Source organism: Alosa sapidissima, chromosome 18, assembly GCF_018492685.1.
Source record: "Alosa sapidissima isolate fAloSap1 chromosome 18, fAloSap1.pri, whole genome shotgun sequence".
In the NCBI taxonomy this organism is placed as follows: Eukaryota; Metazoa; Chordata; class Actinopteri; order Clupeiformes; family Clupeidae; genus Alosa; species Alosa sapidissima.
The window spans coordinates 26,726,600-26,753,498 of NC_055974.1; the positions used below are offsets into that span (position 1 = coordinate 26,726,600).

General features: G+C 45.3%; 1 protein-coding gene across 2 annotated transcripts in view; it reads left to right on the forward strand.

The window, feature by feature from the left end:
- map4k2 (mitogen-activated protein kinase kinase kinase kinase 2) overlaps window positions 1–23,871 on the forward strand; it is a 38,693-nt gene extending 14,822 nt beyond the window's left edge. Inside the window, exons 13-33 of one of the 2 annotated variants that reach the window (XR_006025019.1) lie at window positions 2,178–2,256; window positions 6,198–6,256; window positions 6,461–6,507; window positions 6,818–6,856; window positions 7,165–7,198; window positions 9,375–9,555; window positions 10,461–10,651; window positions 11,650–11,691; window positions 12,089–12,173; window positions 12,299–12,378; window positions 13,178–13,238; window positions 13,734–13,857; window positions 14,127–14,185; window positions 15,673–15,776; window positions 16,287–16,470; window positions 16,747–16,815; window positions 17,087–17,173; window positions 18,056–18,126; window positions 18,489–18,544; window positions 18,746–19,262; window positions 23,857–23,871. Coding sequence is in view for 1 of the 2 variants with exons in the window: in XM_042070690.1 (XP_041926624.1) it covers window positions 2,178–2,256; window positions 6,198–6,256; window positions 6,461–6,507; window positions 6,818–6,856; window positions 7,165–7,198; window positions 9,375–9,555; window positions 10,461–10,651; window positions 11,650–11,691; window positions 12,089–12,173; window positions 12,299–12,378; window positions 13,178–13,238; window positions 13,734–13,857; window positions 14,127–14,185; window positions 15,673–15,776; window positions 16,287–16,470; window positions 16,747–16,815; window positions 17,087–17,173; window positions 18,056–18,126; window positions 18,489–18,544; window positions 18,746–18,833 (1,740 nt within the window). In the remaining variant the exon portion in view is untranslated. Of the gene's footprint in view, window positions 1–2,177; window positions 2,257–6,197; window positions 6,257–6,460; window positions 6,508–6,817; window positions 6,857–7,164; window positions 7,199–9,374; window positions 9,556–10,460; window positions 10,652–11,649; window positions 11,692–12,088; window positions 12,174–12,298; window positions 12,379–13,177; window positions 13,239–13,733; window positions 13,858–14,126; window positions 14,186–15,672; window positions 15,777–16,286; window positions 16,471–16,746; window positions 16,816–17,086; window positions 17,174–18,055; window positions 18,127–18,488; window positions 18,545–18,745; window positions 19,653–23,856 lie in introns of those variants that run through there. The other variant, XM_042070690.1, reaches the window with a different exon arrangement.
- The last annotated feature ends 3,028 nt before the right edge of the window (window positions 23,872–26,899 follow it).

The window sequence follows — 26,899 nt, forward strand, 5'->3', positions numbered from 1 at the left end:
ACATCGTGCCAATCATGTGTTGTGATCTCGCCGCTGGAGCAAGATTGGTGTCATGAAGCCTTGCGCACGTGCATTTCTGCCGAAATGGATGCCCGGCGAGTGCCCAAAAAGCGTTGTCAAATGGCCGCCGAGTGGAGGGACTTGCCTAAAAGAACTTTGCTAATACACAGTAAATTAGTGCCCTACAGTTTTCTGTACTATGTGCCCTCTAGGGAAGGTAAAAACTATGAGAAACATTTAGGGCTCTATCTTGCACTCCAGCGCAATTGACTTTGTATAGCCTACTCGCGCGTTTGTCTTTCCTATTTTGCAGTCAGCGCATATTGACTTTGTATACTCATGCTTTTGTCTTTCCTATTTTGCTGTCAGCGCATATTGACTTTGTATACTCGCGCGTTTGTCTTTCCTATTTTGCTGTCAGCGCATATTGGAATTTTCCCTCCACAGCGCCCCCGGGGACAGTTCAGCAAAAAGAGGGGGCGTGTTCCAGCGCAAACGTTCCCTGTTGATATTTTGCAGTTTCAGAAAGCAATTCCGCCACAGACCAGGACAAAGGTGGTCTAAAGTCAGTGGCGCAAATTCAGATGCTATTTTAAGAGCGCAGGCTTCGCCATAATGTAGCGTGTGCACAACATGCATACACTTTGCTTCTCTCATTTACACGGAAGCAGTTCCCATTTTTGCAAACCATACATAATTATAAGGAGAAATATTAGGCCTACCACACGAGGGAAATCATTGTGGTGTCCATGAAAATGTAAAAAATAGGCATAAATCTGGCGTACACAGTTTCGCAAATTATTCAGACTAATTGTAGTATTGACGGATCAAACTAACCTGTTTGACCAATAGACAAATAAGTATATAAGGACACCTGACAAAGTAGGTTGTCCATCAAGAACCAGGAAACAAAATTCTGGGACTGCGAAATCACCTTTACTATCATGTAAGTTAACAAAAAACCTTACTCTTCAACTTACCAGTTAAGTTGCGCTGGCTCATATTTTTTTCTATTGCACAGTTACAGTAGGACAAAGAATTAGTCGCGGGAGGGAGAGGATCTACCGGCCTAGACATACCTATCTCTACGCCAGACCCGCCAGGCTGTGACCGATGTCTGCCATCTCCTGGCAGATGCACCCTGTCCCTATGCCCTCCCAGTTGCAGTGAAAGTTACAGCGGCACTGCATTTCCATGCGTCTGGGTCGTTCCAGCACCCCCTTAGTACCATTGGAGGCATTTCGCAATCTGACAACTTAAGTTCGGCTATACATGCAGTTGCATCGGGTCTAGTTCGACATGCTGGGGAATACATCCAATTCCCCATCACACCTGACAGCCAGGAAAGAACGAAGCGGGCGTTTTGGGCGAAGTGTGGGTTCCCTGGTGTCCTTGGTGCTATAGACGTGATGTTGAACTGCATGTGCCGATGCCATTTAACCCAAATACCCCAGCAGCAGCACGGGAGAGGAGAGCTTATCTGACAGAAGAGCTGCATTGTCTATAATGAGGTCATTTGGGTGGGTTTCTCCCATCCCCATACAATGCTACTTCTCGGTCTTTTACAGCCCTAACAAGAACGTCGGTTTCTTCTGCTGTGAAGTGCACCTGGCAAAATCCACCATTATAATAGCAATCCGCCATGGAACAAGCGCCCTGCTTTTAAAGGGAATGTGAGATAACGATCTGATTGGTTTATTGCACGTTACGCCCAAACCACACCCATGATTAATGTAGCTACTTCAGACCACTAAACATGGCGGTTAAACATGTAATTAACCCGCCGGTAAAATAGCAACAATGACCAAGATCCGCCCACAAAGCGACTTGCGCAAAGTCAATTACGCTGGAGTGCAAGATAGAGCCCTTAGTCTTAATTTCAATTTCTATAGAAAATCATAGCCTGTTTTCAGCCTTAGGGCCCTATTGTGCACTCAAGCGCAATTGACTTTGTATACTATATTATGATGGGTAGTGACCGGACCCACGCACATACAAACAGGAAAACACACACACACACACACACACGCATGATGTGGTGTCAAATGAGAAGACAGATGATGTGTGGGTGTGTGTGTGTTTGTGTTTGTGTTGTGTGTGTGTTTGTGTGTGTGTTTGTGTTGTGTGTGTGTGTGTGTGTTGTGTGTGTGTGTGTGTTTGTGTGTGTGTGTTGACAGACTGGAGATGCTGCTCCTGATAAGATCCAGTCAGAGGGCAAACACTTGTCAGTCGCCAAGACGCTGTCTGAACAACAATGTGAGTGTCAACACTCTCTCTCTCTCTCTCCGCTCTATCTATTCCTCTCTCTCTCTCTCTCTCCTCTCTACCTATTCCCTCTCTCTCTCTCCCTCTCCTATTCCTCTCTGTGTCCTACACTCCTATACCCACACACTTTTTCTCTCTCTATCTTTCAGTTCAGTTCAGTTCAGTTCAATTCAGTAGAGCTTTATTGGCATGACAAAAATACATGTTGTATAGCAGGGCATTTCTACTTAACAGGTCATCATGATCAGAACATCATGCATCAAATAGTAGTGTGTGTGTGTGTGTGAGTGTGCGTGTGCGTGCGTGCGTTTGTGTGTGTGTGCGTGTGTGTGTGTGTGTATGCGTGTGTATGCGTGTGTGTGTGTGTGTGTGTGTGTGTGTTTGTATGTGTGTGTGTGTGTGTGTGTGTGTGTGTGTGTGTGTGTGTGTGTGTGTGTCTATCTTCACCCCCCTCCCCCTCCATATTTAGTACCCCCCTTCTCTGCTGATAATTTGCATTGGAAATCTCTTGTCGGTTTTTTGACATTCCACTCAAACTGCTCTGACTGCAAACTGCATATTTGGTGTTTCTCCAGCTTGCTGGGGATGCACACATCTGTGTGTGTGTGTGTGTGTGTGTGTGTGTGTGTGTGTGTGTGTGTGTGTGTGTGTGTGTGTGTGTGTGTGTGTGTGTGTATGTGTGTGCGTGTTTGTGTTTGTGTGTGTGTGTGTGTGTGACTCTCGTCAGTGAGTCAATGTATGGGTCAGGGTGTTTGTGTTTGTGGGTGTGTGAATATATGTCAGAATGTGTGGAGGGTTGACGTCAACCCAATGCTGGCTAGTCTCTGGAACAATGTGTGTGTGTGTGTGTTTGTCTGTGCCTTCATACATGCACATCTGTTTGTCTGTGTGTGTGTGTGTGTGTGTGTGTGTGTGTGTGTGTGTGTGTGTGTGTGTGTGTGTGTGTGTGTGTGTGTACATGTGTGTGTGTACAGTATGTGCGCGTGCCTTTGTGTGTGTAATGTATGGAGGAGTGAGGGAGGACTCCAAAGCCCAGCACTAACAATGTGTGTGTGTGTGTGTGTGTGTGTGTGTGTGTGTGTGTGTGTGTGTGTGTGTGTGTGTGTGTGTGTGTGTGTGTGTTACTGTAATGTATGGAGGTGCGAGGAGCGTTAACAAGGCGTCCTTTGAGCCAGCCCTGCTGATGGCACAGGGGGAGGGCACATAGAGGGGGCACTGTGCTGGCCTCTGCTGGCCTCTGCCACACCACTAGCATGATCTATGCCATCCTCTGTCTCGCACACAAGGCCACCCACACACACACACACACACACACACGCTTACACACACGCACACACACGCTTATACACACGCTTACACACACGCTTACACACACACACACATGCTTACACACACACACACACACACACTCATGCACACACATGCTTATACACACGCTTACACACACGCACACACACGCTTACACACACGCTTACACACACACACACGCACACACACGCTTACACACATGCACACGCACACACATGCTTACACACACACACACACACATGCTTACACACACACACACACACACACACACACACACACACACACACACACATGCTTACACACACACGCACACACATGCTTACGCACACACACGCACACACACACTCTCACACACTTCTATGCATGCACTCATTCTCACACACACACACGTGCATGCACTGAGACACACATGCATTCAAGCACTAACTGTCCACTAACTTGCACCCCCTCTAGAAGAATAAGTGAGTGATGTGAAAGCGCCTGTGGGGCAGAGGTGTGTGTGTGTGTGTGTGTGTGTGTGTGTGTGTGTGTGTGTGTGTGTGTGTGTGTGTGTGTGTGTGTGTGTGTGTGTGTGTGTGTGTTTATGTGTGTTTATGTGTGTGTGTGCATGTGGGTGTGTGTGCATGTGGGTGTGTGTGTGTGTGTGTGTGTGTGTGTGTGTGTGTGTTTATGTGTGTGTGTGCATGTGGGTGTGTGTGTGATGGGGAGTGGATAACCGCACAAACTGAGCAGCTATTGTCACAGGAGCACTCTATGGCATTGTACATACTGCTCAATGTAGAGGAGAAGAGGGTTACTGCAGAGCAGACCGAGTACTGCACAGCACAGAGGCAGGAACACCTGCAGCACAGCAAAAAACAATCTAATGATCATTACAGTCATGGAATGCTGTCTATGTAGTGTTGTCACATTAGCAAAATTATGACTTTGATACAGTACAATGCCTAAGTGTAGGCCAACGCCCACTGGCGACGACATTCTCGTCTATGGATTTGACACTCAAGACATAGACATAGAACAATTTTCTAAACTTTGGAGTCACTTGAAGGCGTCAGACGCCGTCAGTGGGCATTGGCCTTATCTCAGTACCAATACTGAAATGACACCATGGCAACAACCTTAAACACCAGTGATAGAAGTGATGGAATATGCCTAGATGACAGAACAAAAGATTCATAAGAACGACCATCTCTGACAAAACAAATACTTATTTTAAACTGATAACAAACATGGCTTTTATTAAAATATAATTAAATCACCATTCTTAAGGTATCAATACTATACAATATATGTTACGGCACAATATATTTTACGGTATCACGATATCTTTTGGCTATCGATGCATCGTGCAACACCATGTCTGTCACAGACGCATGGTGCAGGTGAGGGGTGCAAGTTAATGTGATAGATACCCAAGTGGAACAGAGGAGGTTAGTGGTTTGTATAAGATTAAGGTGGACTGGTTTGCTAGTGTTACAATCCCTCAGTTAAGGTGGACTGGTTTGCTAGTGTTACAACTCAGTAAAGGTGGACTGGTTTGCTAGTGTTACAATCACTTAGTTAAGGTGGACTGGTTTGCTAGTGTTACACTCCCTCAGTTAAGGTGGACTGGTTTGCTAGTGTTACACTCCCTCAGTTAAGGTTTGCTAGTATGACTGAAACACCAGTCTGTGAGATGGAAGAGTGTGTTGTGTGACTCTGTTGTAAGAGTATGTGAGAGTGTGTTGTGTGACCCTGTTGTAAGAGTGTGTTGTGTGACTACCTCTATCAAGGATACAAGGATACAAGGAAGTTTATTGTCACATGCATATAGTTACTGGAAGTAAGAAATGCAGTGAAATTATGTCTGGTGTCAGCCTATTTGTGCATTAATGGGGGGGGGGGGTAAAAAGTGCAGTAGAAGAGGGGTTTAGTAGATTAAGTGGCAAGGGCTGCATAAAAAAGGTGGGGGAGGATTGGGATTGGGTGGGGGGCACCAACAAGGAGCACCCAAGAGCAACAGGGGCAAGGAAAAACTCCCTTACCAAGGAAGAAACCTTGGGCAGATCCACGGCTCAAGGGGCTAACCCAACTGCCAGGGGTCTTGGTGTGTGTGTTGGGGGGATGACAGGGGAGATGGGATAGTGTGCTGTGTATGTGGGGAGAGGGCAGTGTGCAATATGTGTGTTGGAGAAGCTTCCTCATGAGACAATGTGCTGTGTATTGGGTGGGGGGGGGGGGGGGGGCAGTGTGCTGTAAGTATGTTGGGGATGTGTGTTGGAGAAGCTTCCTGATGAAATAATGTGCTGTGTATGTAGGGGGGGGGGGGGGGGCAGGGACTTACTATTGCAAGCAGAGTACTGTATGTAATGTATGTGAGTGATGACAGTGAAGATGTGTGTGTGGGCGGGAGGGGAGTGGAGCAGTGACTGTGTGTGTGTGTGTGTGTAGTGTGTAGGTGGGTAGGTGGGGGCAGTGTGCTGTAAGTATGTAGAGGATGTGTGTTGGAGAAGATCCTGAAGACAATGTGCTGTGTATGTGGGGGGGGGGGGCAGTGTGCAGCAAGTATGTAGAGGAGGCTTACTGTAGCAAGCAGTGTGCTGTATGTATGTAAAGTGATGAAATATCTATCTCCTCTACTTCAGTTGACCAGGTGAAGTTTGGCTTCCCGCGCAGAAAGGAGATGGAGCCGTATCCAGACATGGTGAGTTTCCTCTAAAAGAAGCACACTCTGATATGGTTTGACCTCCTCCAAAGGATATACACTTTGATATTGTTTGACCTCCAAAGGAAGCACACTCTAATAATATTGAGGGCTCTGTGTACTACTGTAGTCTTCAACATCCCTTCAGAGTTGGATACACTATATGGTTAATGATTATACTTAGGTTTGCATTTTCTTTATTAGGGTTCCTATGACGACTGGAGCATCTCGGGAGACGAGGCTGAATCACCGTAAGATGCTTTTGATGATGATGATGGGGATGATGATCATCATCTCAACTTTGGACTCGTAGACTTAAACTATTACCACCCTCAGACATGAATTATGTGAGACGTACACAGTTGTCAATGCGCATGGGCCCATAATCTGTAGCATATGCTCTCTGTACATTGATGCCATGTCCCTGGTTGACCGAGTTCTGATTCCGATTCTGATTCTGGAACTGTGGTGAAACTGGACTCACTGATGTGCTGACTGTCCAGTGACATTTGAGAACAGGCAGGCCCATTGAGAGATAACCATCTGTGCTTCCTACCACAGGAGCCTGCTGGAATGTGTGGAGGAGGCCCTGCAGCAGAGGTAGGCCACTGGCTCCCAGTGCCATCATGGCTCAACTAGAGCCACAGTTGCACCAGAATAGGACAGTTTTCTGTGCAACCAAGTGCTTTGTGTTTTACATTGCAAGCTACTCAGTGGCATGCCATTATGGCTGGACTGGAGCAGTAGTTACAACTTTTGTACTGTACTTTTCAGTACAACCACATACTTTGTTTTTACATGTTTTCTCTTTTCATCTCTTATGAGACTCTCTTTCTTTTCTCTCTCTCTCTCTCTCTCCATTTCTATCTCTCATCTCCCTCTCCTTTTCTTTTTCCTCTGTCCTGCAGGAGTCTGACCATTAAGAGAGTGTTTTCCTCGGAGGTATGTTCAAAACTCAGTGATATTGGCATAAGTGTGTTTGTCTTAATGAAATGGGCATGAGTGTATAAGCATTCAAAACTCAGTGATATTGGCATGAGTGTGTTTGTCTTAATGAAATGTGCATGAGTGTATAAGCATTGCTATATTGTGTAACAGGGAATCCTGACTGCATCCGAGCAAGCGACTCTTGTGTAGCAGTGAATGCTCTCTCTCCACACTGACGTTGTGACAATGTCATTTAAACTGATTTTAATCGCTAACGCTCGCTCACATCGTATGTAGTTAGGACTGGATGTTCATCTAAGTCAGGGCTATTCAACTTCATCACGAAGTGGGCCAGACAGGACAACCACTGTGTCTTCGCGGGCCACCCAAAATATGGTGTGGCGAAAATGACTTATTGTGGCTATAAGAGACATGCATTCATCAGTATCCAGCTACATAAGTTCAGCTAAAGATCACAAACACTGGATGTGATGAACATTGCTTTATTCTAAGATGGATCAATATGCTCTCAAAACAATTCCAAACAGACATAAGGTGCTTATAGAGCAGGTCCAGATTTTTTGTCAAATAAACCAGTAAAACAGTGCCATGGGATGGAATACATAACATTCATACCCAACTTCTGTCATAGCTCATATTTTTTAAAAGAAACCAGTTAAACTATCCTGACAAACAATAAGCAGCATTTTAATGCCTCAATCAAGTGATGAGCTAATTAACATCCAACTTCTGTCATATTTGATATCTGTAAAACATACTACAGTGAAACATACTGACAAACAATAAGCAGCATTGTAATGCCTGAATCAGGTGATATAACTATCATACGCATTCTTTGAAATAGAGCCTCGGTAAAAGGTCTATGTCGGGTGACGGGTCGATGTCCAGGCTACACAAAGGGATGTTATCATAGCTCTCTATTGTTTCGTTAAAAAAAAAAGTACTACTACTAAAAGCTACTTTACTCCTTTGACTTGTAGTGCCACTTATCAGTATATTCCTTTATTACAAATGCATTCATTGCACAGTAAACACTTTGGTTTATTACTTGATGTTGACGGCAATGTAAGCAATACATTCCAACTTGAACTGCCGGTTTTCATCGTCAATTTTGTGTTTCAGAGACAGGGACATGGTTAACATAGGCTTTAACATTAGGATTACTACAATTGCTGTGTAGATTAGTGTCAGATTGAATTTACGAACGCACCCACCCTATATCTGACAGCCCAGTGTGACAGGCCCGAGCCGCGTGATATTGTTTACTTTCGCAGCCAATCACTGCTGTCATTTTATTTTATTGATTTTAACGTAGGCCTAGTCATGAAGGACCGATTTGAAAGCAGTTTGCCGCATGTAAAATCCAACCGCTAGTTGAATTGCTCTGATCTAAGTGTCTTAGTATAGTATCACTGATGTGTGTATGAGTGTGTTTGACTATGTGAGGACAATACATTATCATTACTCACTACTTACCAAAAAGAGAAAAGAAACCTAAAATGTGTTTCCTTTACCTACTGTGCCGTGGTATGAAGGAGGCTTCAGACGCAGTAGGCTGTTGATGTGTGTGTGTGTGTGTGTGTGTGTGTGTGTGTGTGTGTGTGTGTGTGTGTTGTGTGTGTGTGTGTGTGTGTGTACTGAGTTTGTGTGTGTGTGTGTGTGTGTGTACTGCGTTTGTGTGTGTGTGTGTGTGTGTGTGTGTGTGTGTGTGTGTGTACTGCGTTTGTGTGTGTGTGCTTGCATGCGTGTCTGCATGTTTGTGTGTGAGTGTGTGAGAGAGTATGTGTGTGTGTTAATGTTTGTGTTCTTCTGTAGTGGGGTAAGGGTGGTTTCTGACTCACTGTGTTTTTTAATCATTGATTGTGTGTGTGTGTGTGTGTGTGTGTGTGTTTCCGCTTGTTAGCTAATGTGTGTGTTGTTCTGTCTCAGTGACGGCTCTTAAACTGTTATGTTTTTGTGTTTATGTGTGTGTGTGTGTGTGTGTGTGTGTGTGTGTGTGTGTGTTTCCGCTTGTTAGCTAATGTGTGTGTTGTTTTGTCTCAGTGAAGGCTCTTAAACTGTTATGTTTTTGTGTTTATGTGTGTGTGTGTGTGTGTGTGTGTGTGTGTGTGTGTGTGTCTATGTGTGTGTGTGTGTGTGTGTGTGTGTGTGTGTGTGTGTTGCTGGCTAGTGGGTTAAAGGTGGTTTCAGGCGGAGTGGTCTATTTAATCCTCCCCCTGCATCCACCACGGCGTCTCTGCCTGCCGCTGGCTCCTACCCGCCCAGCCTGGATGACAGAGACCTCACACTGAAAGCCAGCGCCACACTGGGACCCGCACTGGGCCCTGAGGCCCCCCACAGGCCACTCTCAGGTACTACACCCCATGAAATACACACACATGAAATACAGCACTATGTCAATTGACACTAGCTCTCTCTCCCTCCCTCCTTCCCTCTTTTTCTCTCTCTCTCACACTCACACACACACACAAATACAAATAGATATATTATTAGTGTGTTCATCTGCTCAGTGTAACATCAATGAAAACAAGCTGTTTAAAAGCCTGGTAACTATGATATTTACATATTTACTCACTTTAGACATTGAGAAATGTTAATAACCCTACTTCCTGTTATTCACCGACCAGAGAAATGAGGTGCACATAGTATAAGTATAAGTATATATACTCTTTTGATCCCGTGAGGGAAATTTGGTCTCTGCATTTATCCCAATCCGTGAATTAGTAAAATACACTCAGCACACAGTGAGGTGAAGCACACACTAATCCCGATGCAGTGAGCTGCGAGACATTTTTCCTACTGGTCGGGGATCGAACCAGCAACCCTTCGGTTACAAGCCCAAAGCCCTAACCAGTAGGCCACGGCTGCCCCCTCCTAGTATCTTTAAAATGAGGTGCAAATAGTATCTTTAAAAGCATGTAATTTGCTCAGAGTGGGGATGTATTATGGAGTTTATGATGCTGTCTGTGGCTCTGATCCAGTGCACTTTTTCCTCAAATTCAGTGACGAATTTCTCCCTACAGTCCTCTGGCAGTCGTTTCTGTCTGTGTGTGTACACAGAAAACATCTCTGGGGTCTGTAAACAGTCGTCTGGCAGTCTGGTCTGTGTGTGCACATAGAAAACATCTCTGGGGTCTCCCCACAGTCCTGGCTCTTTGCACTGGAGATAAGCCAAGTTGCTTGGGCTGAGAAATGCATTTTTCTACAATAACAAGGACAGCACCTTTTAACTTGAACCCTCTCTTCTGACCCACAGTCCTGTCCAGGTGCTCGGCTAGTCAGGATGTCCGGGACTGGAGCAGTGACACCCTTGTGCCTGAAGGGGGCGACACACACAAGGAGGAGGAGGAGGAGGAGGAGAAGAGCTCTGAGCATGGAACCTCTCCCCCCAAAGACATGGCCCTCTCCCCAGAATGGAGCACTCTGAGGCGCAAGAGAGAGGAGTCGGTGAGTGACCTGGCCCTAGCCAGGTTTTGGCGTGGACCCGGTTTTGATGCGGGTCACTTTGGGTGTGGAATGGGCCATTGGTTAAGGTTCTGATCCAGCCCACTGTCCGTCTGGAATGGGCCCTAGGTTAGGACTCTGATCCGGCCCACTGTGGGTGTGGAATGGGCTCTGTGTTAGGGTTCTGATCTGGACCACTGGGTGTGGAATGGGCTCTGTGTTAGGGTTCTGATCTGGACCACTGGGTGTGGAATGGGGTCTGTGTTAGGGTTCTGATTCGGCCCACTGGGTGTGGAATGGGGTCTGTGTTAGGGTTCTGATCCGGCCCACTGGGTGTGGAATGGGGTCTGTGTTAGGGTTCTGATCTGGACCACTGGGTGTGGAATGGGGTCTGTGTTAGGGTTCTGATCCGGCCCACTGGGTGTGGAATGGGGTCTGTGTTAGGGTTCTGATCCGGCCCACTGGGTGTGGAATGGGGTCTGTGTTAGGGTTCTGATCTGGACCACTGGGTGTGGAATGGGGTCTGTGTTAGGGTTCTGATCTGGACCACTGGGTGTGGAATGGGGTCTGTGTTAGGGTTCTGATCCGGCCCACTGGGTGTGGAATGGGGTCTGTGTTAGGGTTCTGATCCGGCCTTGGCACAAGGGATTCAAGGCCCTAATGGCGGAGTGAGTCATTGTATTCCTTTGAAGGCCGCCTGTTCTGCTTTTAGGCCACGGCATGCTGTGTATGGTGTGACAAATCAGTAACATTTTACATCAATGTCAACAGTTGAGTTGACACTAATTTACACTAAAACAGAAATTTGAGGACTGTTTTTTTTTTTCCATAACAAAACAACACAATTTCTTTGATCTCTCCCAGGCCTGCCTCCCTGCAGTGTGTTCCCTCTCACTGGTTTGTGATATCTGTGATATCAGCATTAGAGGGTTAACCCTTAACTACTAGAGACGATAGAATCAACCCCCTTGTCTTTTGTTTTCTAACCCTTTAATTTGTAGAGAGCAGAATGCCATGGACTGCCTCCTACACCACAAGTACATGTAAGTGGATCTGACTAATAGCATGCAACCCAGAGAGACTACACAAATGGTCCTGATACAGAGACTAATCCTTCAAAGCTGTTTCCCACATCAACAATGTAGGTTAGATTACTGTAAGTCCTAAGAGTGACAGACATACTTTATGTTAACATTCGAAAATCTATTGAAAAATAGATCATCAGCATAACATTTTTGGACAGTGCAGATCATTTTATGAGAGTTTTAAGAGATATATGTACCCTCACTGTAATATGTTTAATGTAGATGTTTGCGCTTGAGGAAATAATTAAGGACATAGAATGTATGCAAAGGTAAACCATCGCAAATGTAGTTTTGTGTTGACACATCACCATTTAATATGAGTGTGAAATGATTGCATTATTGCTGATCACTCTAGATGGGAGCTTGCTTTTCCAAGGTCTTCAATGGCTGCCCTCTGAAAATCAGCTGTGCGGTGACGTGGGTGTTTCCAAAGACCAGAGGTCAGTGAGACTCAATTACACTGACACAAAATACATTGTTGTAGTCATTCTTTTTTCCCAAATTATAGCAAAAAACATTTAAAAGGTTGCGTAGTTTGACCTTGTGTTGACCTCTATCTTCACAGATCAGTACCTTATCCTGGGGGCAGAGGAAGGCGTCTACATCCTCAACCTCAACGAGCTTCATGAGGACACACTTGAAAAGGTACGACTGCATCTGGGTATTATTTACAATTTATATGCTTTTTATCCAAAGGGACTTACATATATCAATTATATTACACATACCATTCTCCCCCTACCACATGCTAGCCCAGCTCCTTAACCACTACGCTACTACTGCATGCTAGCCCAGCTATTGGATCTTTTTGTCAATAGGCCAGACCTTGATAGATTTTAAGGCTAAGCATCTTCTGTTTTTTGTTTAATGGTAATGGTTATTGGTTAGAAAGTATCAGCTAAATCATATAGTATATACTCTTTTGATCCTGTGAGGGAAATATACCGGTAAGCATCATACTGTATAATGACCTCATCATAAACCTCCCTGGCAAGTCATGTGCAGCTTTCGCAGGGTAGTTTTCAGTTGTGTTCGCTACACCACAGCATCTGGCTCCTCTTGGCTACCTAATTAGACAGTGAGCACCATTTGATTAGCATCCTGCTGTGGTTTTGGCCTGTTATGATCCTTTGGCTTTTGGCTTATTGATGACTATGATTTTAAAAGAGTGCAGTCAGTGCATGCAGGAATGTCATGGAATGTCAAAGTTCTCACTCTTAAATTCAAATTACATTTCAAATTCAAAGTTGCTTCATTAGCATGAATGTTTGAGTACAGTGTTGTAATAAGACAGTAACATCTTTCTCTTTTTTCTTCTCTCCCCTCTTCTTTTTTATCACTTTGTCTATCTGTCTCTCCATGCCTCCCTCTCTCTCTCTCTCTCCATCTCTCCCTCCCTCTTTCTCTCTTTCTGTCTCATTCTTTGTTGTTGTCTTCTCCACAGCTGCTGCCACAGAGGTGCACGTGGTTGTACATCATGAACAACGTCCTCATGACTATCTCAGGTGTGAGCGCTTACACACACACACACATACACACACACACACACACACACACACATACACACACACACACACACACACACACACACACACACACACACACACACAGATGTGCAGTTTGTGTGTGTGAGTTTGTTCTCTCAGCTCTTCTCACACTCTCTGACATCTGTTTGCCACACATCTCGTGTCTGTCTGGGCTGTAAGCACTGTCTGCTTGGCTGTGCTCCCACAGTTAAATGTCTGAACACACACACGCACGCACACACACACACACACACACACACACACACACACACACACACACACACACACACACACACACACACACACACACACACACACTGCAGGGAAGTATTATCAGGGAAGCTGTCAGCTGGACACTCACTCTCTTCCTGAGTTTAATGGTTTTCTGTGTGTGTGTGTGTGTGTGTGTGTGTGTGTGTGTGTGTGTGTGTGTGTGTGTGTGTGTGTGTGTGTGTGTGTGTATCTTCCTCTCAGGCAAGTCCTGTCAGCTGTACTCCCACTGCCTGATGGCTCTGTTTGAGCAGCGCTCCACCCTGCAGAAGAAACAAAGCCACCTGTCGCTCAGCACCAACCGCTTCACTGAGCGCATCACTCACAGGTGTGTGTGTGTGTGTGTGTGTGTGTGTGTGTGTGTGCCTGTGTCTATGTCTGTGTGTGTGTGTATGTGTGTGTATGTACTGTATGTGTGTGTGTGTGTGTGTGTTTGTGTCTATGTGTGTCTGTGTGTATGTGTGTGTGCCTGTATGTATGTGTTGCAGATGCATTTGATATGCTGTTTTTTCAGACGTAAACATCAAGAGCAAACAAACTTCTTTTCTCTGTTGTGGTACATGCTTATTTGTCAATTTATTCTGTTGATGTCAACAGGAAGTTTGCTGTGTCGGTGAAGATTGCGGACACCAAGGGCTGCCGGAGGTGCAGTGTAGGTGAGCACACCTGCGTGTCAGCGCGTGTCAGCGCGAGAGGAACAACGAGCACCCAGCACGGCGCCATCCAAATGTCTACAGTATATCTGAACTGAGCAGCAGATTCTGAAGGGGAACTAAAAATGTGGCAGATGAAAGAAAACACTTCCCTTTATCTCACGCTTATGTAGATTACACCATTTTGTTTGTCTTCCACAATGATTGACCATTTCAGACTTGGCAATCAGAGAACCACAAATTCTTGCCTGCATTTTGGTCGTAAGATTGGCCATATTATGAGATCACGTAGCCTACTCAAGGTCATGGAGCCTATCTGGGGGGCAGCCGTAGCCTACTGGTTAGCGCTTCGGACTTGTAGCCGGAGGGTTGCCGGTTCAAACCCCGACCAGTAGGCCACGGCTGAAGTGCCCGTGAGGAAGGCACCTAACCCCTCACTGCTCCCCAAGCGCCGCTGTTGTTGCAGGCAGCTTACTGCGCCGTGATTAGTGTGTGCTTCACCTCACTGTGTGTTCACTGTGTGCTGTGTGTGTTTCACTAATTCATGGATTGGGATAAATGCAGAGACCAAATTTCCCTCACGGGATCAAAAGAGTATATATAATTATACTTATATACTTATATCTATTGTAGCCTACTCAAGATCATGAAGCCTATCTATCGTAGCTTACTCAAGATCATGAAGCCTATCTATCGTAGCTTACTCAAGATCATGAAGCCTATCTATCGTAGCCTTCTCGTTGCATGTCGTCATAGTGTCAGTGTCAACAAAAAATCTGACATGCTAGAATTTTGGTCGTGGAATATCGCAGACAATAAATCGGGGGTTGTTGCCACATTACAAAACTCTTCCTCCTTCGGATAATAGGACCAAAGTCAAATTTATTTTTATAGCACATCATAAATAATCATCATTCAAAACAAACAAAATGGAAAGACTGTAAAAGAAGAAGTAAAAAAAATATCAGAACAGAACAGCTCTTTGGCCATTGGCTTATAACATTTAATGGATTTGCTGGTGTATACGAGTACATGGGGACTCTAATTTAAATTGCGGGCAAAATGCAAAGTCACTCAATGAGTCCATTGTGCTTAAACTGAAGCTATAATGTTCCATGTGGAAGCATTGAGCTGACCCACCTATGTCTGTGCTAAGGATCATGCTTATGGTATTAGACAAACAAATAGATTAAATTAAAATTTTTGAATTTCCCCTTGGGGGATCAATAAAGTATCTATCTATCTAAATTAGCTTTTATGCCTTTAATTTGATAGGATAGTGGAGAGACTGACAGGAAGCAAGTGGGAGAGAGAGACGGGGGTGGCATCAGGAAGTGACTCACGTCATCCTCAAACCCAGGTCCCTGTGGGCACCTCTGGGAGTCTTTGCCCTCCATTTACATAAGGACCCAGGATCTGAAATATAGGATTAGATGAGATGAGAGTAACGGACTGCCCCCCCCCCCCCCCCCCCTTCCTCTCTTCTCCAGCGCGTAACCCGTACACCGACAGCACCTTCCTGTGCGGAGCCGTTCCCTCAGGGCTCGTCCTGCTCCTCTGGTATGACCCCCTGCAGAAGTTCATGCACCTCAAGGTCAGTCAAGGTCAAAGACGTCAAAACTGGGTGGAAGGTGGCGTGTGGTGGTTTCTATCATCGTTACGCCTGTGTAGTACCGACTTTAGTACAGTTCTGCAGATGACTAAAATGCAAGAAGAGGTCAAATAAAAACTCATCAGTCAAACGTTTTTTACAGTCCATGAGCAGTTTTTGGTGGGCTGTTACAGTAGCCTTTATGGATACTTATATGAAACACTGCATATGCTTCAGGTATGCATGTTTTGAGTAGATTCTTTTATTCAGAGAAAGATACACATTTTATTTGTATTTCTGCTGAAAATGGAACATATCTTTCCAAAGCCTTACTAAACAGCTATATCGTTGATGTATGTCCTATTATGTCTTATCCTCTGTCATCTGTTCTCTCCCTCCCTCTCTCTCTATCTGTCTGCCTGTCTGTATATCTCTATCTATCTCTCTCTCTATCTATCTATCTATCTCTCTATCTCTCTCTATCTGTCTATCTATCGTCTTCCTGTCCTGCAGCACCTAGCGATGTCTTTGCCGGAGTCTCTGCCTGTGTTTGAGCTGCTGGTGGTGGTGACAGACGAGTTCCCCCAGCTCTGTGTGGGGGTGAGGGAATGTTCCGGAACCAGTGATGAGGCAGCGACCGGACAGCAGCTGAAGTTTGACATTGTCCATTTGAACGGCCTACCTAACTCCCAGCCAGGTGAGAGAGAGGTTGCTCTCTGTGTGTGTGTGTGTGTGTGTGTGTGTGTGTGTGTGTGTGTGAGCATGTGTGCGTGTGTGTGTGTGTATGTGTGCGTGTGTGTGTGTGTGTGTGTGTGTGTGTGTGTGTGTGTGTGTTAGTGCGTACACATTCTATGCCTCTATTAAAGTAATATGATGTTTGGGGTCAGGCATCTGTGTTGTGTGTGTGTCATAGGAATAAGCTTTAAGCTCTCACTTGTTTTGGTTTTTGACCCTTTGGCTCTGTGTCTTGCAGACACTAAACCTGTTGAGGCTGAGCAGGTGACCCAACTGGACAGAGACACTGTTCTCATCGCTCTGGACAGTAAGTACACCCGTCGGGGTAAACAGAAACCATCCAAAATTGTAACAGCTTGCTCTGGACAGAGGAGATTTGACCCAATATGAAGCTAGTAAATTAAATGTTTAAAAAAAGTAAAAGTGACGTGAACGAGCCTCTATCTAGATAACTTGGTAACAGATGTGACCTTGATTTGCATGGATGCAGGTCAGATTGAGGTAACGGTCTTTTTTTAGAGTCACCCGTGGCAAACATCGAGAAATGTATCTTTTTTTTAACATATTTCTCTCAACAGAGACGGTGAGGATTGTGAACCTGCAGGGCTGCCCAAGCAAAGAGTTCACCTCTGTGCTGGACTTCAGTTTCCCTATACAGACTCTGGGTAAGGCTTGCATGTGATGCTAAGGACTTGGGATGCAACAGGTCACACTCTATAGGGCCCTAATTTCTTTGACGGATAATTGGCAATGAGCAAAGTCTGCCAAATCCTAAATGTTCACTAAATCTGATTTAAAGGTTCTCGAAGCACGGTTAGGTAATGTCTGTTACTTCTGTTGACGTTTCAAATAAACAGAGAGCTAACTCACCCCTCCCTCCCCTCCCTCCCCTCCCTCTCATGCAACTGAAACTGTCATGAACATGCATCTCGTCGGTGATTGGCTGTAAGAGTTTGTTATCTTTCATGGTCCAGGCTGGACCAGGCTGTTTTTGTTGCAGTTTTCGGAGCCTGTGCTGTCCACAGGGACTGCGTTTTTTAACAGGGACAGGCAGCTAGCTGATCGTGAGGAGAGGATTACTGTACTGTATGTGACTGTTCTACCTTAGAAACCCCGTAACAAGACTAAGAGAACCTTTAATAACTACGGGAAATTATTTTGCTAATTTGATATAATGTTGCTCGTTGCTATGTTTGTGGAATGAAATTTGGACTCCCTACGTATATATATACGTATATATATATATGAGTCCTTCTTCTCGTGAAGTCTTTGCTGGTTATTTCAATACATTCTTAGGACTGGAGTGACAGCCAGTAAACACGAGTTAGCTAACAGAAGGCTCCTTTTAACCTTGGAGTGTTGACACAGTATTGAAATAATTGTTATAAGGACATCGAAATTAAAAATAGCTTAGATTGCTGTTGTAATGTAATATAATGTATGACTTGTGCAGTTAATGGCTATAGATCAAAATCTATGACAAACAAAATTAACTCAGACACTTTGGACCTTTTCACTCTAAATCTAACTGTGATTGTCTCTGGTAGTATGTTTACAAGACAGCATTTTGGCCTTCTGGAAACATGGACTTCAGGGGAGGAGTCTTCAAACCAATGAGGTGAGCCTAACAGGCTGCTCACACCAGGAATGATAACTATAAAGATAGCTCTCATGTTGAACCACAGGAAAATGTTCTATCATGTATTGAAAAGCTTGCACCTTACACCTTCCTGTTACACACATTTTCATATACACCTGGGGACCTCATACAATTCGGACACAAATGCATGTATTTAAATAAGCTGATATTTGCATAGAGGTTACTGGTCATCTCAGTTCACCATTCAACCCCATGCGTCCTTTTAGTCTCTAAATCCAGACGTGATGCCCTGAAGCCTGCTGTGCTGGTATTTATGTAATGTACCTACACGTACAGTAAGGCAGCATCTGTGTGTGTCATTACTGTGTATGCATTAACAGGTCACACAGGAGATTACCGACAAGAGCCGTGTATTTCATGTTCTGGGGACAAGCAGGTACAAAGCATCATCTGTGTGTGTGTGTGTGTGTGTGTGTGTATATGAGTGTGTCTGTGTGTGTGTGTGTGTGTGTGTGTGTGTGTGTGTGTGTGTGTGTGTGTGTGTGTGTGTGTGTGTGTGTGTGTGTGAATCATACATTCATATCACAGATACAACATTATAAATTGGGGACTCAAAACTGTCCGTCTGTGCTCGTAGGGACATTGTACTCCAGAGCATACCTACAGAAGACCCATCTGCAGCCAGCAATCTGTACATACTGGCTGGGCACGAGAGCAGCTACTGACCGGGGGAGGAGGAGAGAGGAAGCACAAAGGGAAGAGAAGAGAAGATCAACAGAAGAAGAAAAGTGTCAAGAAGGAAGAGGAGAAGGAGAGAAGTGAGAGAGAGAGAAGACTGGGTGGAAGTTAAGGATGGCAATGGGTCAGGGCATGAAGTGTTAGGGGTCACTGCTTAGACCCTAAGCCTCCTCTCTCTCTCTCTCTCTCTCTCTCCATCTCTCTCTCTCTCTCTCTCGCTCTCTCTCTCTCTCTCTCTCTCTCTGTTTAAAACAGATGAAGACTGAGGAGAGGGAAAGGATTGAGGCAACTGACAAGAGCTAAAGCTTGAGACCACGATGCTGGGGACATCCTTAATCGCTAATCCTTCTACTTGCGTGTGTGTGTGTGTGTGTGTGTGTGTGTGTGTGTGTGTGTGTGTGTGTGTGTGTGTGTGTGTGAGAGAGAGAGAGAGAGACAGAGAGACAGCGTTTGGGTGTGTGAATGTGAGATAGAGAGAGAGAGAAAAAGAGACCGAAACCTCTAACTCATTACCTTTGTGTGAATGTGTGTATATGAGGAGCTCTGACTTTGTAAACACTCTGTTGTGGCAAAGGGATATTTCATGAACACTGGACACCCCCGGCACTGCCGCCGGGCGCCACTTCCTGGTTTGATACTAGAGAGATTTATTTATCATGATGATTATACATATTTATCACAAGAGGACATTTAACACCACTACACAGTTGTTTGATGTCACCATTATGAAGATTTGGTTGTGATTAACATGGATTGGTGTTTTAGAACTAAATAAATAAATAAATAAGTAATTAAATGTGAATTCACATAGTGGAATATTGTTATTTTTTTGTTATGTTTTGAATATTGTTGAGAACTCAACAGGCTTCCCTTTCACATATTTATAAGGGTTATTACATTAAGTAAGAAAATGTAGAACAAATATTTATATGTTTATATTATATCATTCTTTGATGGTTCTCGGGTGACACAGAAGGAAGAACACGGTGAAACTTGCCGTCGTTCCCAGTAGAGGGCGCCCTCTGCCAGGTAAAAGCAAAGCTTTATGTCCAGTGCTGAGGAAGATTGTTGTGACATAAAGGGAGAGCAGTGATTATCAATTACACTAGTTACATAATTAGGGAGGGGCTGTTGTGTTGTTGTAGAAATTACCATTTTAATACAGTCGTGGTGCTATTTATCTAAACTGATTTTAATAAATAAATAAATGTTATACTAATGTAACATAATGTAATATAACACAATGTATTTACTCAATACTAAGCTTTGCTGAAGAAAAATAAAAATGTATTTAATGCATCACTAACATGTCTAACATGTAAATTTAATCATCACAGGGAAGAAAAGCAGAATAGTTTCTTCCTCTCTTCATGTCTTTCATCATGTGATGTAACTGAAAACGTAATTGTCACCACACAACACAGTCTGATAAATCCATAATTAATTACTAAAAAACACCCAGGCCTTCATGCCCAGAGCGTGGCTGGTCTGCATATTAAAACCATGTCACGCCAGTCGTTCTGATCAGTTTGGTGCCAGATTAATTGGCCTTTAATTCAATAACCTCTGAGCGCTCATCGCAAATCACCACAGACAGCTATGTCAAGATCTGTGTCGTAACATCTCTGTTTTGATTGGACGCGTTGGCTGAACTAAAGAGAGGGCAGGAGCGCAACCAATGCGGGGGTCGCACGGGTTGGTCAATCCCATCCCCAACCCCCCCCCCCCCCCCCTAATCCATCCAAAAATCCACATTCCTGCCTAATACTGATACCACAGCCGTGAGCATCTGTGGATGCCGATGCCAGTTTGTTTCATGTTTCCCCCTGTCCTAAAACAACAAAGCTGTTAATAATATATTTATCTGGATGCATGTCAGAAAGGCCCCATATTACTGTTTCTGTGGCTGCACACAGAATACAATATTACTATAACTACTATATTATAAAAAGTCTCCCACATAATGGAAAAAACCTCCCACCCCATCCACCAGGCTGGCCCCAGCGCTATGGGGGTAGTATGGTGGAGAAGAAGCCTTGAGCCGGGAGGCCGGGGCCAGGTTGGAGGTTAGGGATTGATCTGATTGAATTCGTCTCGGCTAAGCTCTACTGTACTTTCATTTGGGTTCCTGATTGAGCCGGCTACCCTCACAACCTTTGGCGCTCAAGGGGTCCCACAGAGTCAAACCCCCTGCACATGCTCCGTGTGTGTGTGTGTGTGTGTTTGTTTTCCTGAAAGTTTTGAAGGTGGGGCGTGGTGTTGAGGACCAGAGACTTCAATTCTTTACAATCCTGTCGTCCATATGTGTGTCATCACCTTAAGTACACCTTCTCCTACAGACCCCCCCTCTCTCTGTCCCTTTCTCTTTCGTTATCTCTCTCTCCCTTTCTCTTCCATTCTCTCTCTCTCCCTTTCTCTTCCATTCTCTCTCTCTCCCTTTCTCTTTCATTCTCTCTTGTTCCCCTTCGCTTTCATTCTCCCTCTCTCTGTCTCTCCTTGCTCTTGTACATAATCTGCTGAGATTTAGACCTGCTGCTTCTGTTTTAATAAATCCCACTGCGATTGCAATAGGATTATAGCCTTGCTTTTGCCTCCTGATGAGTTTGGGACACGATATAGTTCCCCTCCAGCACAGTGCCTCGGTTCTCATGGACGACGCATTCCCAGGGCAACCCCTCCCAGGGCCACCAGGATTCCATTATGGAATTCATGTTGTCATAACAGAAGCCTAATTGTTTACAATTCTTAATCAATCCTGCTCACCATCCCTCAGCCACTAACTCCCTGTCTGTTCCCTGATATCCTGTCTCGCTATCCTGGGAGAGTTCTAATCTAATCACAATACAAATAATGAAACAATTTATGGAAATATCCAGTTTTTTTATCTACTTACTGACTTGTTGGCAAATTTCATTTGCGTTTTTGGAGAAACTATTAAGATGGGCAGTAAAAGTTTTTTTTTTTTTTGTAAAATAATGCTCACGATAATAAGAATTCTTACAGGAGGTGCCCACAGTATCTGAGCCTGGCCCACAGCCTCCTGATCTGGTCCATAATCACGCCGTCATCCACCTGACCTCTGGGGCCAGAGGTGGCCCACGCTGTGCTGTGTGTGTGTGTGTGTGTGTGTGTGTGTGTGTGTGTGGTGGGGGGAGTGTTGCCATGGAGATTAAACTCTGAGTCAATCAGAGAGCAGGAGACAGATTATGCCCTACCCACATGCTATCGCTGACCGCCCACCTCAAATTGGATTTCTCAATGATGATGGGGAGAAACATGAAAGAGGAGGATAATATGGAGATTTGGGGGCAGGGTGCTGAACAGACTTAGCCAGCGCAGATGATGCACAATGCAGCACAGTGCACGCAGCAGGATGTGGTGACGAATGACACATTTACTCACGAGAAAAAAAACTCATTATAGTGTTAATTTAACTCTCAGAAATAGCCCGAGGATTTTATTTTAAAACTTGGTAGGTTAATTGTGAGTCATAGATACAGAGTTAAAAATACAGCAGAATTGTCCATTCTATTACAGCAGCAGCTGAGTTCTATTGTGCTTGCTGCAGATGATGCCATAGCTGGCTTGGACTGCATGCGGCTTTAGCTCTGATTTTAGAAATCATTATCACTTCTCTCACCCACATCGCTGGCGAAAGAGCATTCCGTTTTGATGCCTGCTGTTTTGGCAGGTTACCGTGCTCCCGGGATAGCGGGGCCCCTAGCCATTTTCCGTCACACTCACTCGCTCGCGGATGCCAAAAACTCTTTGAGTTATGATGACCGTGAAAATAAAATAATAATAAAGTCTTTGGATCATGAGTCATGGGGCAAGTTGTGAATTTGGCACCCCCTGCTGTTGAGGAGCGGTACTGCATGGGCTGTGCACTGACGCGCGTCATCTGTTGGACCTGCGGGGTGGACCGGCGGAAGTCAGGCACCTGTCTGATGGACCTGCTGCTAGAGGTCAGTCGCCTCACGCATGCACAGCAGAGGGCTTCACACCACAGCGGCACACTCCGTCTGCTTCAGTCCAAGCCAGCTGCAGGGTACGGGGGTAGGCCCTTGGCAGGAATGAGTCAGGAAGAGCCACAAACTAATTACAGCACCATGCAAAGCAACGGAACATGTAAAACAGCAACACAATGCAATGCAGCATAATGCAGTGCACCACAATACAACATCGTGCAATGCAACACCACGCCTTGCTCAAGGGCACTTCAGCCATTCTTACTGGTCGGGGTTCAAACTGGCAACCCTCCAGTTACAAGTCCGAAGCGCTAACCAGTAGGCCACGGCTGCCCCAACACACAATTTGATACTCAACAGATCTACCCCGCCAGTCCAACCGATGATGCACATATATGCGTCATCAACAGAAAATTAGGTGTGTTTAAGGTGTGTAAGGTTTATCTGATTAATCCACATTTTTTTAACAAAATAAAATACAATTACATTATCTGGTGCAATATAACAACATGATATGAAATACATTTCATAGGATGGTTATTTGATTCCAGATTTTCCAGATCATGATTTTCCAGATCATGGGACCTTTTCACTTCACAGCTTCCCAGACGATATGTGTATGTGAAACATACAACTGAAATGCCCGTAAATCTACATCAATCCTGCTGAGTGAATCTGAAACATGTTCACTGTTTCACTGTCTCACTACCTTACGAATGACATTAGTGAGAGAGATTTGTCATGATTACATGTCCTTGAGACAACTTAGCCCTACGAAAACAATGCACTGACAACATGGCACCTGTTTTTTGACATCTTTGGTATTCAGCTGTTGCTGTTGATGCATTATGTCTTATGTCGAGTTTGTTTGACAACACCGACTCGACTGAACGCCTTTTGCAGTCAGAAAGAGTACCAGTGCAAATGTGAGGTGACATCTATTGCCACTGGGCATTATGGGATGTCTGCGGTGAGGACGCCTGGCTAGTGTGACGGTGTGTGCCGAGAGGAAGGAAGGCAAGGGATTATGAGTGTGTGTAAGTTGTGTGTGTGTGTGTGTTCATTATGAGTGTGTGTAAGGTGTGTGTAAGTTGTGTGTGTGTGTGTGTCTTCATTACTTGCATGTGTTGTATGTGTGTGTGTGTGTGTGTGTCTTCATTAGAGTGTGTGCATATGTCTTCATATTTTGTTTGTGTGTGTGTGTGTATGTGTGTGTGTGTATCTTCGTCTCCAGATGGGTGTGTGTGGGTGTGAGTGAGGATAGGTGCGTTTGTGTGTGTGTATTACGACTTTCCTCTCTGTCTCGTGGCCTGATGAAACCCCCTACCCCTGCCGTGGGATTAGACCACAGTGCTAATCCCGTTAGTGTTAGGGTCGCTGGTCTGAAGTATCCCATGGCGACCCTTTACCCACCCCAGGGTCAGTAGTGTTTGTGTCATCAGAGCCTAATGCTGCCTGTCCTCACATACACTGCCTGGGCCCAAGAAGAGGGCTCTGAGCCAGGTAGAACAGCTCAGTTGTGAAATCACCTGTGTTAATGCACATTAGTAAGTAAGAAAGTACATGTAAATATTTATTTCTATAGTGCAGATTTTCTAGCACAATGGCTACTCAAAGCATTTCACACAGACATAGACGGAGACAAGACAAACACTGAAAAGTAAGTCGATGGGCAATGCAGATTGTCCTGCCGTGAGCAACCACCGAAAACCTGTCAGGTAGACCCAATGTAGGACAAGCTGGAGCCGCCCACCTCTGCACACGTTTGCCTTTGTCTGCCCTTGTTATGTTTTTTTTTTACTGGATTAATGGCGTATGTTCCCTTTTGTTTCTCATCTCATCTTATCTGCCCCTGAGAAAATATATTTTTTTGTTTCAAAAGACTTACCGTATTGCTCATGTTCTGTTACTCGTTCATTAGGCTACTTTATTCATGTGTGCATTTCCCTACCTTTTTGGCAAAAAAAAGCACCGTCCTAATCTAGGAGTCTCATTGAGGCTTCCTAGTGTCCCTGGCATCAGAAGAAAAAAAAGAACCAAAATACCCCCTCACCCCCTCATACACACACACACACACACACACACGGTCTTTAAGTCTCCTAGGGCACCATCTTGTCTTGGCCTTATTTTGCTCTGATGAGATAAATGGAGTGTGGTTCTCACTGGGGAGACTGTCCAGTAATGAGTGTTTAGCTGGAGTGTGGTTCTCACTGGGGAGACTGTCCAGTAACGAGTGTTCAGCTGGAGTGTGGTTCTGGGTCTGGGGAGACTGTCCAGTAACGAGTGTTCAGCTGGAGTGTGGTTCTCACTGGGGAGACTGTCCAGTAATGAGTGTTCAGCTGGAGTGTGGTTCTCACTGGGGAGACTGTCCAGTAATGAGTGTTCAGCTGTAGTGTGGTTCTCACTGGGGAGACTGTCCAGTAATGAGTGTTCAGCTGGAGTGTGGTTCTCACTGTCCAGTAATGAGTGTTCAGCTGGAGTGTGGTTCTGGGTCTGGGGAGACTGTCCAGTAATGAGTGTTCAGCTGGAGCGTGGTTCTCACTGGGGAGACTGTCCAGTAATGAGTGTTCAGCTGTAGTGTGGTTCTCACTGGGGAGACTGTCCAGTAATGAGTGTTCAGATGGAGTGTGGTTCTCACTGGGGAGACTGTCCAGTAATGAGTGTTTAGCTGGAGTGTGGTTCTCACTGGGGAGACTGTCCAGTAATGAGTGTTCAGCTGGAGTGTGGTTCTGGGTCTGGGGAGACTGTCCAGTAATGAGTGTTTAGCTGGAGTGTGGTTCTCACTGGGGAGACTGTCCAGTAATGAGTGTTCAGCTGGAGTGTGGTTCTCACTGTCCAGTAATGAGTGTTCAGCTGGAGTGTGGTTCTCACTGGGGAGACTGTCCAGTAACGAGTGTTCAGCTGGAGTGTGGTTCTCACTGTCCAGTAACGAGTGTTCAGCTGTTTTTTCGTCTGCCCACGATCTCGCCCCCAGAGCGGGGAAATGTGATCGCGTGGTCGTTTTCGGTCGTTTTCGCGCCCACTTCCTGTCTATTGTGTGTGGATGGATGTGGTGTCGTCCCTGTAAAACAACTACAGAATGCTTCAGGCTAAGGGGTATATTTGCACTTTCCTTACGTAACTGTACAGTCCACCTTTAGATGAAGCCTGGTGGCAATGGCCAGTGTTATAATTGTTTATAATACATGTCTAATTGTTTACAATACTTTTCTTTGAAATTGAATAATTAAAAAATAATTTTTGTAAGTTTCCTGGGTGTGCAGGTGTGTATGTGTGCGAGAAAGAAACAGAGAGTGAGATTGTATTTGTACGTGTGTGTGTGTGTCTGTGTGTGTGTGTGTGAGACAGAGCATGTTGCTTTGCCGCCTGGCGTGTGTGTGTGTGTGTGTGTGATACAGTGTTAGTTATTTTCACCATCACCAGGACTGGCCAAATCTCCCACTCCTGTTCATCCGCATATCTCCCCACACGTCCTCTTTTGCTGACCAATCCACACTGCGATGTGGCACACAAAGCCCAGATTTAGCAGCTGTCACTGGCCGGGTGTCAGTCGGGAAAACAGGTTTGAGTGGGATGTAGGGTGTGTGTGTGTGTGGGTGTGTGTGAATGGGATGGTCGTGGGTTAGGATGTGATGGATCCTGGTGTTGCTGTGTGTGTGTGTGTTTGTGTGTCACGTGTGTGTGTGTGTGTGATGGTCTTGGGTTAACATGAGATGGACCCTGGTAGTGCTGCTGCTGTGTGTGTGTGTGTGTATGTGTGTGCGCGTGTGTGTGCGTGGGAGAGGCAGAGCGCGTTGTTTTGCCGCCCGGGCCCCAGACCTCGGTGCTAATCAAAACAGCTTCCATGGCTAGTCATCAGTTTTGTGGCAGAGAGGGAGAGAGAGACAGACCCCCCCCCCCCCCCCCCCTGGCAGGCCGTCAATGACACGAGGGCCCATTGTTGGGCGAGATGAGAGCGCAAAAGAAACAGCTGACACCAGCCGGGCAGGCGGACACCACAGGACAGGCCAGCAGATCTGGCCACCGACTCACCACTGCCTCACACCGCCTCTGTCCTTACATTTACATTTAGTCATTTAGCTGAC